This window comes from Pocillopora damicornis, chromosome 2 (genome assembly GCF_964200805.1).
Source record: "Pocillopora damicornis chromosome 2, jaPocDami1.2, whole genome shotgun sequence".
NCBI classification, from domain to species: domain Eukaryota; kingdom Metazoa; phylum Cnidaria; class Anthozoa; order Scleractinia; family Pocilloporidae; genus Pocillopora; species Pocillopora damicornis.
Genome location: NC_142671.1, coordinates 36,190,368 through 36,205,128, shown reverse-complemented (window position 1 = coordinate 36,205,128; position 14,761 = coordinate 36,190,368). Strand labels below are relative to the sequence as shown.

The following is a 14,761-nucleotide window of genomic DNA, read 5'->3' as shown; positions in this document are numbered from 1 at the left end:
GTGTGAGGTATAACAAAATGCCGAAGTGGGGTGGTGCTGGGGCAGACAGATTGAAATACACAAAGGAGAAAACGTTTTGTGCATCAAAAGAAGTGCCAAACTGCAAACAAAGGAGGTAATTTTCGTTTGACAACTCAATAAAACCGTGTAAATGTTCTGCGTGAGCGAAATTCTTCGCAGAGAGATTCAAACGGTCCGACTGCACATTTTTCTTCGGAGCTTTTCTCTCGATCGCTGCGTGATATTCTAACGATTGCATGATTTTATCTTTTTCTTGATATTCTTTTGAGTGGGGCTGGATCGATTAAATTAGTCTCACTCGAAATCGCGTTGAAGTTAGGATCCATTACACGGAACAGCGACACCAAAATACTGGTTGGAGAAAAGAAACGAACTTGTTCGTGATAACGGCGGGAACAGAACATTACATACCGGTCAAAAATTATTTTGATTGTCGATTGAGCAACTTTACGTCGTAGGGGGGTCAAAATTTTAATCTAGTCTTTTTCTCACACACCTGAATTGAAATTTTACTGAAATGGGCGGGAGTAAACACGGCTTTAATACAATAAATATGTGACGTAATCGAGACAAGGAATAAGCAACAATTCCCTCTGTGTCTTTTATAGTGCAAAGTTCTGTCCCAAAGTCTTCCGTTCGACCATTTGGTCTAAAAAGATAAATTGTGAATATATTAAAGTTATAATCTATTTCACGTCGAGATGAATCGGCGCTCCTAAATATTTTGTAGAGGCAGGAAAGGGCCAAAATGTGGTAGTGTTTTGAACATTTCTCAACAATCTTATTTCGAAGTTTGCGTTAATTAATCAGTGGTTAAACGCCTGAAAATGCAAATTTTAGATTCGCCGTTTTGCCAAATTTTATCAATAATAATTTCGAGTCGAATAGAAATAACTGCGGTGTAAGTATGATGCAAGCGACACAATTGTAAAAAAAATAACTAAGTGCAAGTCGAACTTTGAACGATCGATGTTATGAAACGAACCGTTGTGAAACGAACACAATTTTTTATTGGCACTTAATTTGTGATGATTTGTCGACAGACTAAATGTTGCCATGATGCTATCGTGCTCAATAAAACTGTTTTGTGTGTGTGTGTGTGTGTCTTTAAAAGATAATCGCAATAAAAAATATAGGAATTTTGGGCTGAAATTTATTGCGTAGACGAATTGAAACTTTCTCCCATAGCCAGGAGGTTAAGGGTTATGCAACTATGATTTCATTATTCACAGCTTATGTCCTCATTGGCATAAACTTGTAAATAAAACGCCCAGGCTAGCTCTAGTTGCAGATTACAGTTGCTCCTTGTTGTGAGTCACTTTCACGTGAGACATGTTTCCGATCTAAAGGTCGTTTTGTCAGTGCAGTGCGGTGAAAACCACGTTTAAAACTGAACGATGCAATTTTTATTACGCCTGTTACGACGATGGATCTATTTCATTGTTGACAGAACATGATGGTATTTGGCTAATTTAATAGTGTTATTGCGGTGAATCCATGTATGTTGGCATTCGTTATCTGCCCTATTTTCGTCGCCCTTGCGACTGTGGTCGATTTCATCACGTGCCAAGCATCACGCATTCCTCGCCTCAACCCCAGCAGTGACACTTCCGATCACGAAAAAAAAGATGCCCCCGTAGAGTTCTGCTGATTGCAACACTGAAGATCCAATTTGCTTCTCGCGGTTTCATGGGGACATCGATACAAGGCATTCCTTTCCACTGAAAGAAAAACGTTTTTTTTCAAAGCCAATACCAGGTAATCGTTCTTCTCAAAACAAACTATTTTTGCTCCAAGAAAAACAACACTATTTAAACTGGCACAATACAGAGGTTATTACAGGATTGTACTTTGACAGCAAGGGCATTCGGAAAAGGCGTTCGAAGGGGAACTCATAAAATTTCAAGTATCTCCTGATAAACAATTATTTTAGGGGAAATCGTGAGGCAATGTGAGTCTGTAAGGCTCAATGTTCGAGAGGTCTGTAAATCGTCCTTGCCAACCCCTCCCCCTCCCCCTCCCGCCTTTTTATTGCTGGACTTTGTCAAAATCGTGACCAGTTAGTCAAAAGTTTGATAGTCACAAGGGCAAGGGTGTTAAGATTTCCCTATGGCACCATTCTATGTGGGCGAATTCATCACGTTGTTGCCATTTCGAACATTAGTGTTGTATGAGTCATGTGAAAAAATGCTGGCTTGGGAAAAGAGGGAGCCGAGGTTAATATATTCATTACATACTTGGCTGGTCGATGGAATTAACCATTTCAATTTATTCCATGTTTCGTCTGTAGCCTCAAGGGAAGCATCGGTAAACGGAGTCTGACAAACGCATTGAGTTCGCCGCTAGAGCAATATTGGCAGTGATAAAAGATCGTGGCACCTCTTTGCGGCTTGCGCCTTGTATGTTGAGGTTTTTATTCTCGCTGACTTGCAATTGAACAAACAACACCGATAAACTAGCAGCATGAGAGCCATAGAAAAAAAAAAGATTGAGCGGTCGAGCGGCTTGAATTATATTCAGCTACTTTGTAGTAAATTTTCGAACCGTTTATTTCCTAACACGAGATGAAAAGGGAAGACACTATTTTTGAAAGGTACACCATTCATGTGCGTTACACGTTATTGTGGGTGGCTCCTACGATACATAAACCCTAAAGTAAAGGAAGTAAACCCATATCATACCGGTAACTTGTGATTATTTTTTTGTCTTTCAGTGAGCACGAATGCGTTGCGTTACACAAACAGAGCGGCGTTGTGTTACATCACGGCAAAATGTGTGGCGTACTCTTCATTTAGTCACGCTCGAGCTTTTGATGCTTTCAGGATTGAGAGTTCGGCTTAAGAAATTTTATTGCGATGGTTCTTTTTTTTTTTTTTAAGTTAAAGAATTTGGCAATTGTCTCTCAAATGAAATTGAAAGACAGTAAAACATCCAATTCGTTCTGGTGACAATGATTGAGTAATCTGAAAGCGTTTCCATTCCATTCATTTTAGGACAATTCTTGAGGGGCATACTTTGGGTTCCTTCGAAGATAAGAAATGTCTTCACTCTACCATCATTGTAACAATGGCACTCGGAAAACCACAACAAAAGTTGTTATTCCTTATGTACGGTGCATATTGGAAAGGGGCCGAGAGTTAGTTCAAGTTAAAAAAATATTATTTTTTTCACTGTTTATCGAAAACTGTATTATTTACATTGCTGGACAATTGGAACATGTCAAGCGTAGCCCTGAACTTTGCTAAGGGCACTTAAATCTTTTGTAAAACAAATTATTTTTAAAAAGCACATCAAAGAGTCGGCGTCGTAGAAAGATGACCCGAGTGTAGCACTGTAATGAGAAACACACCCCTTCTTTAAAGACCTAGAAAGCCCACAAATTTACGGGAAAATGAATTAAGAATTTGCCAGTTCGTGTGTGGTATCCTACCTGAGGTCAAAATCTTGAAATGTTTCAAATATATAGCATGATAATTGTAACTTCTTACAGTGTTTTCATAATTGTAATAAAATGCAAAGAATTCCATTCTTATCGCGGGCCCTTGCGGGCAACTAAGTTTTATTCCTGTTTAGGAATTTTTAGATCCGTTTTCTCAAGGTACTTATGCAAAGCCAGTATTGTAATTTGCAAGAATGTGTCTTAGATCCTAAAGAATTGTGTTCAGTAGACTTAAGTAAAAAAGACATTTACTTCCTATCTGTGTCCGGTTTAAGAAGTAAACATGTTAGGAATTATCTGCATTTAAGACTAAGATATTGGGATATTGCTTCTAATATTTCAAAACCTCAAGAATCTTAATTAACGAAAGAGTGTTTTTTTTATATTTTCCGTGTCAACAGTTCACCCGCATAACAACTTCCCGCCAAAAGTAAGCGCGGGAAAAGTTCGGATGCACAGGCCACACGCGGATGTTGGCGAATCCACAATTCCTAGCAGCAGCACCGTGTGACATTTGGCTGGAAAAAAAATTCTACCACTGTACTAAACGAATGCAGATCAAAATACTCAGAATTACAGAGGCCAAGAATGCACAATTTCTCCGAATTCGAGTATTATTTAATTAGTTGTCCACTCGAGCCAGTTATATTTTTACAGGATTAGCAATGAAAGCACGAAAAAAACTTTCTTTTCAACATTTTAACAAAGCGATGCTTTAAATCAACAATGAAACAAGTGGACCAGACACTAAAATGTATTTATTTACTCCACGTTAAGTTTCCACGACAATGAAACTTAGAACGCCATGTGTTCAGCACGTGTTAGACAGCTGTTCCATGTGGTCTTGCTCGAAACACGTTCGGCACCGTATCGAATAACCTCGACACAAAGACGCGGGAACACCTCGTGCAGCTTGAAAATGATGAACCTTCAGTCCTGCCCAAAACTCGCTAAAAAGTAAAATTTTATCATTTTTCTTCCGATGCTTTTAAATTTAATTTCGCAACTGAATACTAAACGGCACTACTCTTACCATTTTTTCGACGAACGGGGGCAAATTTCTAATTTTTCTCGCACAAATGCTAGAATTTTGGGACATTTAACTCATTCTAAGACCAAAAGAAGCAATGTTGTAAACCATGCGATCTATAATAGTCGAGAATTTTTTTTTTATACAGTGATAGATTTTTTTAAAGTTCATAAGTTTTATTTGACGTCAGCAGAAAAAATAAATTGAAAGGTCGCTTAATGTTTTCAGCGTCGGTGTAAGGTCACTTCGTTTCTCTTTCTTAGAATTTCCCGTATTCTTGGAAAAACTCTTCACACAGCACTGGATGGAGAAAAACTAATTTGTCTATGACTCAAAAGCTACACTTTAACAGCATCCATAATCACTAGCACGTGTTTGTATGTAAACACGACCCACCCAGCTTTAGAAGTTCTTTCAATTAAAAATCTTTTAGCGTTAGCCTCACGTCCCGAGGGCAGTTCCACCTGCTGTAGACTCTGTTGTTTTCATTACTAAGCTTCCAGCTGTTTCCTAATTAACTAGCAGCCCTGTAAATTGGGCCCCCGACAACACGTTACCATCAGGAATTGTGTAAACAGCAACTAGGTTTAAAAAAGTGTGTTAAATTGACTGTTTTTCATCCCTGACGCGACTCCCGTACGTCAACTGACAACAAGCTTTACGTAGAGTTGTGCCCTTTGCACAGTGTGATAGATTTAAAAATATACCACAATGGTCAAAAATGCACAGCACGAGAGTTGATTATATTTTAGATAGAGATTTAAAGCGATATCCCCCAAGTTGATTCATCCGCTTTCAAAAATCAATTCAGTATTCAACTGATTACAATTGCAAATGTAGAACTTTGCATCACGACGTGCATTTGAGCAATATTTCAAATTTTGAGAATCGAGTAGTACTCATTGAAGTGTCCCTTTCATAAATATGTCCTATTTGTGAGTGACACGCCGATAACAGATGAACCGATGGATTCCTCAACGCAAAATAGTGAATCAAGCGGTTTTTAATGAGTATAGCAAGTTAAAAATTCCGTATCAGTGATCCACAGATAAAAACAATCGCATACTTTTTATGTACTTGGGCTACCGCTGAGAAGGATAAAAGAATTTAATAACTTTTATTTGTAAGCTGGTGAACGTCGGTAGTCTCCGAAATGATCGGAACCTTTCCGAATGAATCCGAAAAGTTCCAATTCTTGCAAGAGACAGAGAGAGAGAGTGGCACAAATTAGGGAGCGTTTTATCCTCCGTATCACCCGTGAATTTGAGCAAAATTTTGGCGCCACGTCACTTTTGCGAGAATTCAAACGTTATCTCCTGTTAACTACAAGTTTAGTGCTTGCAAATTTCCTCCTGAAGAAATTTAGCCTTTTTCTCAGAAGGGTTCTCTGTTGCTCAGTGGTAGACAGAGCGTAGATCCGAGGTTCATGGGGAATCAGATTTTTCTTTTTTCCCACGTTCATGACAAGATCAATAACATATTTTTTCATTCCATTACCTTGCTCAAAATTTACTATCTTTCTCATTCAAAAACGACAGCAAAACTCGTGCAGAAAAAGTCAAATGTAGCCAATCAGAGTTCCACCGAGAGGCTGGGATCCCTGTGTGCAAATCTGGGATCGTTACTAAATTCTAAATTCTAGTTTCTCGAATCCTTGTTCAAATCGTGATATTACTCATTGTCTTGCATGTGCCCCCACTCTCTTGATAAAGGACTCGCACACTCTTCCGTCGTTGACAACAATGGATAATTCCAAGCTAATCTTGTTATCTTTTGGCCCGGACCAAACGGCCCCACATTGAGAGCAACCCCGAGACTTTGGAAACTTTGAAAAAAATGCCAGACTTCTAGACCGAAATAAGTTAATCATTACTTGATTTTGAGACCATCGTAAAGCGTAAAAGTTGACGAGATTATGAGATTGGATGAAGAGTTTTCAAGAACCCACCAGTTTTTTAAAGTACCCTTGGCCACCTCCAAAGAACTCTACCTCCATCAGGCTGCACAGCAGAGAAAACTTGTGGAAACAAAACCTTGTCCCAAAAAACGCTTGCCAGTGTAATAGCGGTTGTACTTTCCGTGTCTGATTCCACTAGTACAGCAGATCCAAGTGGAAGTGTTACGCGTTACAAGTGTATATTTTCCGCTTGCCCTTTGTTTGTTAGTTGTTTACATTATTCGTCTGTGTCTGATTTGATCGTGAGAAAATTGAAGAAACTCTAAATTCGTCTTGACCCTGCCTATCTAATTAATCCCATTCATTTTATTTACCCAAATCTAATTTCCGAGGCTGGCTCTGAACGGGAGAGAGGAACGAGACTACCCAGCTTTGTCTCCAGTGCTAATAACATGTATTGACTCACTCGCGTGAACAATTGGAATAAGGCGTTATACAATTTTGGATGCACAAAACTAATAAATCTCAAAAGTAATTAAGTTTACTAACCAAATATTTCCTCGTCCGCCTTCAAAAGCAGCTTAAAACTACAAATTTTTAATTGCAACATAGAGTGATAAATATTTCTTAAGAGGTTTTGAAACCAGGCAAAGTCTTAGTCAATTTACTCCTTTATGTGCACGCATGGTACAGTATTTGTGATGGCTTGGATCAGATGAAAGACCAATCATTATTTTGCATTACAAAAAGGGTATTAACGGATAAACGTGTCGATTAAGTCACCAAGATTTTGCTGCATCATGGTTTAACACAATTCAGTTTGATTGACTCTAGTTACAATCATTTTATCGAGCTGGTGAATTGTTTACTTATCACGGATCATTGGTCAAAGTGGTCGTTAGGTGCTTCAGTTGTCTCGTTGTGACAAAGACACACGGCTTTGGCCACGCAAATGAAATTCATCTCGGTTTCCTCTGATCTTTCAAAAAATGCGCTCATAATGGTTAAGCATTTGGTCTCTTACACGTTTAGATCCCAAGTGAACAATGGCGATGGCCTAGCTTGGCTTTTTGACAAAGGCTCAACGTCGAAATTAATCATAATGATAAAAGAAATAGACGCTCATCAATAATACATGAAGTTTAATAATCTCATTTTTGGATTTGCTTCGCCCATAAAACTATTAAGTTAAATAAAAAACGTCATTGACTTGCTTTGTGCACGACCTTCACTGAAGTAACTTATGTAAACAGTGCAAATTTCACATAAGCGGGAGAGGCGGGGGGGGGGGGGGGGGGTACGCCGTAGAGAAAATATCTCACTGTTCGGTTGAGAGTAATCACCAGAAGGATTGTTGACGATGTTTATGACATCAAGGCACAACTGGCCAATCAACTAGAGTTATAATAGGGTAATTTGATATTATCAACTGAGTTGATAACGTAAATTAGCTACCGTGAAGAGTTTCAAACCTGAAGTTTCGAGCGTTCGCCCTTCGTTAGCCCCTCGGTATTACTAACTCAGTTGATATTACCAAATTACCTTGCTATACTCTCTCACACCGACACAGCACCACAATTTCTTTTGAAACTTACCCCTTTTAGTTGAGTTATAATACTCGACTGACAGACAACTCTTCACTCGACTCTGGGAAGACTTTTCAGAAATGCCAGTTGAATGCTAAATGGAGAAAGAGTAACAGACCAAACAAGCAAACGCAACAAACTAACCCCCCCCCCCCCCAAAAAAAAAGAAAAAAAAAAAAAAAAAAAAAAAAAGAAAGGGTTAATCGTTCTCTACAAGTGGGTTCATTTGACAGCTTACCGGCCAAGCTAACTGTACACCTACTTATTTGAAAATTTCAACCAAATATTCGCACGACAATCGCGAAGTCTCGGGGGGAAGGAAGAGGGGGCGAGATAAATCAGGTGAGTGAGCTTCCTTGCTTCGGTAGATTGGGTAACCCTGTAAGGCACGACAAAAGCCATTACAGACAACAGACCTTTGCACTTAAAACCATCACCTTTCACAAAACAAACCCAGGCACAAACAAATAAAAAATAAAATAAACAAAACAGAAAAAGAAACACAAAATGTTACAAAAGGTACTTTAATAGCAAATTGTACTAAAAAAAAATCCCATCACAACATCGTGAAAATATTACAAGCATACTTGTGACTTAAGACCACCAGAAATTACTTGTTAACTCTGGGTTTCTAATGCAAGCTTCATCTCATATTTAAAGCAACCATCCTATATTTTGAAGGCAACTGTGTGGTTCCTTTCAGTTCTGACGTGGGGATCACTTCCTAAAGAATTGCCCGTTCTACAGAGCTTGTCTGGTGCATTTCAAACTCGTGAGAAACAATAAGAATTACCCATTACACAGTATAATGCTTTTCATTATAAATAAAACCACTTCGGGTCAATGGTGCTTTATGAAATAAGGAATACGGTTAACCGTCTAAAAAGCTAACCTGATCTATTTACAAACTTTTGTTCCAAGCAAGAAAAGAAAGATCACGTTACAAGAGAGTAATTCCGAGATCCACAAAAACTCTTTAAAGTTCATTGTCTTTTCACATGCTCTTTAAACAACTTTAATCATGAGAATCTCGGATCAATGTCAGTATCTGAGAAACTGCGCATCTACCCCTCCCCTGATTCAACAACAGTCACCTGATGACAGGTAAGGGTTAATTATGGGAGGGGTAGGTGCGCAGTTGTTTAAGATACTGACATTGATCCGAAGATCTTTCTTTCTTTCTTTCTATTGGTACCGAATTCTAATACAACGTAACAACCAGTTTTTAAACAATATTTTTCACTCAGTATACAAAGTATAATAAGACCTATATTACCCCGGAAGTCAACAATATATATATTTTTCATTTCCTCTATCTTCACATCCTGCGTGAAGTCTACAACCAGTAACCTTTTCGGTCCGATACGAAAGTTATTTCCCTGGAAAAACGTTGTTTATCACCTCTTTCTCCGTCACACAATCTTTCCACCGTCCCAAAGTTACATTTCACGCAAAGCCGTACGCAATGTTCTGTTTAAAGTTCCCTTACTTAGCCAATATTTCTGCTTACATTTTGGTTTTCAAAATTTTTTCAAACCGTCTAATGATATACGATTACTTGTCACACGAAAGGTTTAATATTTGAAACAAGTTTCTTTTTTAACCTCACAGGGGGCTATACTAATTTTGGCCAATTGATACATATGTAACATGACCATAACAAAAAGTTCAAGGTCGTCTCCGTATAATTTTGACCCATAAGAAGAAATAGCACATACTAGTTTGATTTGTTTGTTGACATATTAAGGTTAAATAACAGTAACTTCATAGGGACAGCGTACTAAACGTATAGCACCTCCCCTCCCCCCCATTCTCCCCCCCCCCTACACGCACAAAAAATGAAGGAAAATGAAAATCAGGAAAATACGACTGGATATTCTAAATGGGCTCCTGTCTTCTTTCCCGCCCACTTCCCAAAACTTTTTGTTACGTCGTTCGTGCTTTGCCACCTATCTATCTGCAAGCAAATGGCTTGGAAGCTAAATCACAATCCTATGAACTGTAGTGAAGAAAATTCTGAGTTACCTATGTTTACTTCAAATACAAACTAATTTCATTGTCTACAAACAGATAAGTCAGAATCTATTAGTTGGCTTATCTGCAATCCGTAAATATCCCGTTGGTAAATATAAATTTTACTCTACACGTTGATTTCCACTGGAACTTTGTTTTTGTTGTTGAAGTTTTTCAATAGCGATTAGTCCCGTTCACATAACCACTAAGAAAAAAAAAAAGACACAATTATATGATAAGCTGTGTAGCCGGATTTTGATTGGTTCTTACCTATGATCTATTAGAGAAAAGACGCATAAATGACGTCACCATTAACGACATTTTGCTTTTCATTTTTGATGATATATAAAAAAAAAACATATTCCATGTTGCCATCTGCCTGTTTCGTCGTAAAAGATCGCAGAAGTCGTCAAAATAGGGTAAAAACATCAGTGGCACACTCGGCTACTTTTTTGTTTCAACCACATTTTGAGGTCATCTCTTAGTATTACTAATAAACAGACACACGGCAACATGGAGTGTGCAAACCAAGCGTTGTTTAACGGAAGTCAGACATATTGACGAAAACTCCGTTTGAGAGAAAAGCGAGAAGTAGAAGGAACGTAAACTGAATTTGGCGCGAAAACCCCGACGAGACGGCGTCGAATTTGGCGGGAAAACGCGGTTGCCAAGGTCAGTGATGCAAGTTTTATGAGAATGCTCCTGTACTGGAGGAAAATTGGGTAAAACAGTACACTGGAGCAGACAAAACCAGTGTACCAATTTTTTTTTAAGATTTCAATGAAACGCTATTGCGAGAAGGGGAAGAAGAAGCAGCAAAGGAACACGAAAATTAATTTGGCGCAAAAAACAATGCACCAGACCTCAAGGCCGTCAAATTTGCGGGACATCGTGGGAGCCACGGTTACTACTTTGCGAATATTAGAAAATACCACGCTTCAGGAGTCGAAGTTTGTCGCTGTAGCAGGAGACAAACTGAAAAAATAACTGCCAGGTAAGCTTTTTAAACATGACAAGTAATGCATAGCTTTGATGATATCGGTCACAGAGGAAAAATCGACAGAATTCTTACAGAATTTACTTGAATTCAATCCACGTCACCTCGGAAGAACCATGCTAAAATCAAAAACACAAGTTAGAGTTGGTTGTTGAAAAAGTCCGTCAAAATGAACTGGATCTTTCCTCTCGAGTTTCCATCTATCCACTAGAGAATAAATGCATGAACATCATATGCTATGAATCAAGCTCGATGGTGACGAAAACGGCCTTGTTTATCGTTTCAAACACAATAAATTTAGCAAAAATAGCGGTCGATGTTACCCGCCACAGCTCGACGGCGAATAAAAATTCAAGTTCTACTGTTGCTATGTCTGACTTCCTCTGTGATTATCACGTTCCACGGAGACAAGGAAGAAAAGATAGACATTCTTAATCTTTCTTTCTCAACCTAAAACTAAAAACGGCTGTGGTTCGATGCAATTACTGACCCTGCTAGTCATATGTTTCGTTGCCTGTAAACTAACTTTCCTTGAACCAACAATTAAGACACAATTGACTCTAAGAATGATTTTTTTAAAGTTTTGGTTAGCACTTTCAAAATTTCTCAAACACCAATAGCTCTCTTAGCGCTAATTGGGAAAATATTTGATAGTATTTATATTCAAATGTAGCGATTCCTATGGTGAACATTGAATTAATTTAAGGCTGACTGGTTAGGAAAAACGAAAATGTTATGGAACTAGTTTAAGTCGTATATTTAGGAGGCGTATATCAAGTACCAAACATTAGACGCAATAATAAACAGAACTTGAATATTCCAGTTTAAATCATAGTGACAGAAATTTCTGCGCGCAAGAATTGAAGATTTTAGATGCGAACATAAAAATGTTTTCAATAGTTTATTTAGGTTTCTAGAATTATGAATACTATTTGCGATAAACCAATTTGTCTGTTTGATCAAACAAATTATTCGCAAGTCTACGTTATCACATAAAATTTTTAGGAAAACTTCAGTACATTTCATCAAAGCTGGAAGAGTTAGAGCAGGAAGAATTAAAACTTTTCATCTGCATTGAAGTTTATTTAAAGCTAACATACCAAAGCAACAAGCGCTGCCGAGCCTGAACTTTCAGAGTTCTCCGGGCGTCTCCAGTTCAACACCGCTTGCAATTTTCACGGGCAATTAACAGTCCATCAGAGAGGACATTGCAAGGAGCTGCGTTTGTCGGGGTAGGGGTAGGTAACAAGATAAGTTCAGTAACCCAAACGGAACAAGAGTTTTGCAGTAATTAACAAGCAGGTGTACGATGAGAAACACTCGGTCTCGTAACACTGGACACCCATATTTCTTCACTGAGCTCTTTCTGTCGCCAAACAAAGCAGCACTTGGTGCTTTAGGCGCAGAAACATTTATAAGTTTACAAACCCGAGCTAGTATCTGCTTGGTGGAGCCTGGGGATAGACAGCATTTCTGGCAGAGGAATCACCACACAGAGTTAAATCACACAACACAGAAAACCATTAACGCAGTGGGTGTTAGCTCGCACGCAGCCATTTTTACGATGAGTCAATGCCACTCCTACCACAGTAAGGTATCAATATCTCACTCTCTCTCCAATCTTTGCCAATCCCACTGACTGGGAGACATTGCTCGACGATACCCAGCAGAATTAATCGAATACCTATTGATTTGTGGTTTTCCCACGGTCTGCTTCAAGATTGCAGAAGGAAAAATTGTTACTAGGAAAGTTGCTAGCAAAAGATTTTGCGCTTTGAAAAGCACGTGTTTGTGGTAAGGAGGGCATTGGCTTCCCTAGTAACGACTGCAAAGACTCTCCAAGACTAAGGCTACGGCTTTACCTTGCTCAGACGTCGACATTCGAGTTAATCAAATAACCCAACCTTCAAGCAACTCCTCTCACAGCCACCTTAAATTTGGGCCACCTCTTCATGCATGTATCACAGAATGGCACAGAAATGATTGTTTTGAAGCAGAGTGAAGCTCTCACGCGTTACCCAACACCAACCATTCTCCTTTAAAAGTTACTGGTTTATGTTTAGAAAAACCAAGCCCCCGTTAAAATTACTTGTTAGCTTTAAAGTTTAGCTTTCAATCAATGTTTACAGTGGTTTCAAGAGACTACTTATGTTCTCCCTGATTTAACTCTGCACCCTTCACCTTCAAATGGTTAGCAGCAGCAAATTTATCCGAAGTTAAGATATAAGAAAAACCACTTTTAGAGCAAAATCCCATTTAAATGTCATCAAAGTAACCCTATCAATAAGTCGATTTAAACTTAAGTCAATGCATGTTAAATGTTGTTAGTTTGGTCAGGCAGACCAAATAAATGGAAACTAAAAACAACAATAAGCTAACATAAAAAAACCACGAATAGATGAAAGTTAACAAGTGATTTGAGAGCAAAAACATTTCAACAAGTGAAAAAAAATCTAGATACATAAATAGAGAAAATGGAGGACTTAATGAGTCAATGAATGAAAGCGAGTATGACGTTCCCAAGTCACTCCGCACAGGTTTGACAATGTTTAAATATTAGAGCAATTAGTAATATTTCCATCACTTACTTCGGGTTAGCCCATGGTTTCTTTTCGCCGCCCCTACAGTAACAAACAACATTACCGGTCATTCAGTGATAGTATTAAAAGTTCAAACCCAAAAAAATACAAGAATAACTTCTCTTTTATTGACTGGAAAACAACAATAACATCAAAATTCAAAATACACAGTGCAGTGCTTTCAATAAGATTTGAAGTTAGTGGCTACCTCGGTAAAGCACCCGCCAGAAGATAATACGAAAAACAATTTCGATCTCGTTCGCCCATTAGTTCCACTGGAGTAAAATTGCTTCAAACAGAGTTTTCTGTGGCGAACTTTGGTAATTGATCATTTAATATTAGTTTACTCCTTTGTAACAAATGTTTAACTGATTGTTTATTTCTACTCAAAATCTTCCATTTGCTGACTTACAAACCTGCTGCCTGAGTTTCACACAAAAACTCCTCTAAAAGGACATGTAGTTACTGGTTACTGGTTACTGAATTTTAGTCAGTATGTTTTCGTAAATTCAAAATCTTATTTTTCCTGGAAATTTGGTTTACGGTATGATAAGACAATATCGATCGTTTTTTACTCAAACCTTATTTATAAAGCTATCAACAAGCGAGCTGTTTTAACTAATTTTGATTTTCAAGTTTGTTTTCCAACCAGCAGCTGAGAAGAGCTGCTGTTGTTTTATTTATCTAAACGTATTTAATGATTTAAGTTCAGCACAAATTTGTTTGAAAACTATTTAGGTAACAGACGATGTGTACTTCTACTTCGAGCGTGATTAACTTTTATAATACACGCGAAACAAGCAGAGAAAGTATGAATCTAACAATGAAAGAATGAATCTAACAAACAAAGACTATAAAATTAAAAAAATAACTGGGGTGATTACTCCAGTACTAAATTGGCTGTTATTTTCTACGTTATTTATTTACCTTTTTGTTCTGTAAATTTGACCTGGACATGGCAGAGTATACCCGGCGATTCACAACAGAATACCCGCCGGGTGCCAGGTGTTATCGAAAGCACTGTACACAAATTAACTATACTTACGAAGGGTACTGAGGTGGGGCTGATGGATAATGATGTCCCATTTCGAACGCTTCCCTAAACAGACAACACAACAATAGTCAAAGTACTGCCCGCAAGTTTCCAGTAGTTGGAAATTGGTGCGGAAATAACGACTGATCTAACAATCTTTTTCTAA

The 14,761-nt window shown here is 38.2% G+C and overlaps 1 protein-coding gene and 2 long non-coding RNA genes across 13 annotated transcripts in view; 1 reads left to right on the top strand and 2 right to left on the bottom strand.

Annotated features, from left to right (window-relative positions):
- Positions 1-1,308: 1,308 nt before the first annotated feature.
- On the top strand, positions 1,309-3,716 carry LOC113685485 (uncharacterized). Its single transcript, XR_003447569.2, has 2 exons — positions 1,309-1,779; positions 2,735-3,716. It is a non-coding gene; the product is annotated as an uncharacterized LOC113685485 (long non-coding RNA).
- On the bottom strand, positions 1,476-6,678 carry LOC113685484 (uncharacterized). Its single transcript, XR_003447568.2, has 2 exons — positions 6,439-6,678; positions 1,476-1,742 (listed from the first exon to the last, which is right to left on the bottom strand). It is a non-coding gene; the product is annotated as an uncharacterized LOC113685484 (long non-coding RNA).
- Positions 6,679-8,481: 1,803 nt separating this feature from the next.
- The window catches only part of LOC113685447 (prominin-1-A), a 33,709-nt gene continuing 27,429 nt past the window's right edge, over positions 8,482-14,761 (bottom strand). For 4 of the 11 annotated variants that reach the window (XM_089196268.1, XM_089196266.1, XM_089196267.1 and 1 more), the window contains 4 exons: positions 14,608-14,661; positions 13,572-13,604; positions 12,412-12,456; positions 8,482-10,191 (listed from right to left, as the gene is read on the bottom strand). In XM_089196268.1, the coding sequence (XP_089052394.1) occupies positions 12,417-12,456; positions 13,572-13,604; positions 14,608-14,661 (127 nt within the window). In that variant the 3' untranslated portion in view covers positions 8,482-10,191; positions 12,412-12,416. Of the gene's footprint in view, positions 10,192-11,058; positions 11,103-12,411; positions 12,457-13,571; positions 13,605-14,607; positions 14,662-14,761 lie in introns of all 11 variants that reach the window. The other 7 variants (XM_089196274.1, XM_089196272.1, XM_089196273.1 and 4 more) reach the window with 3 other exon arrangements.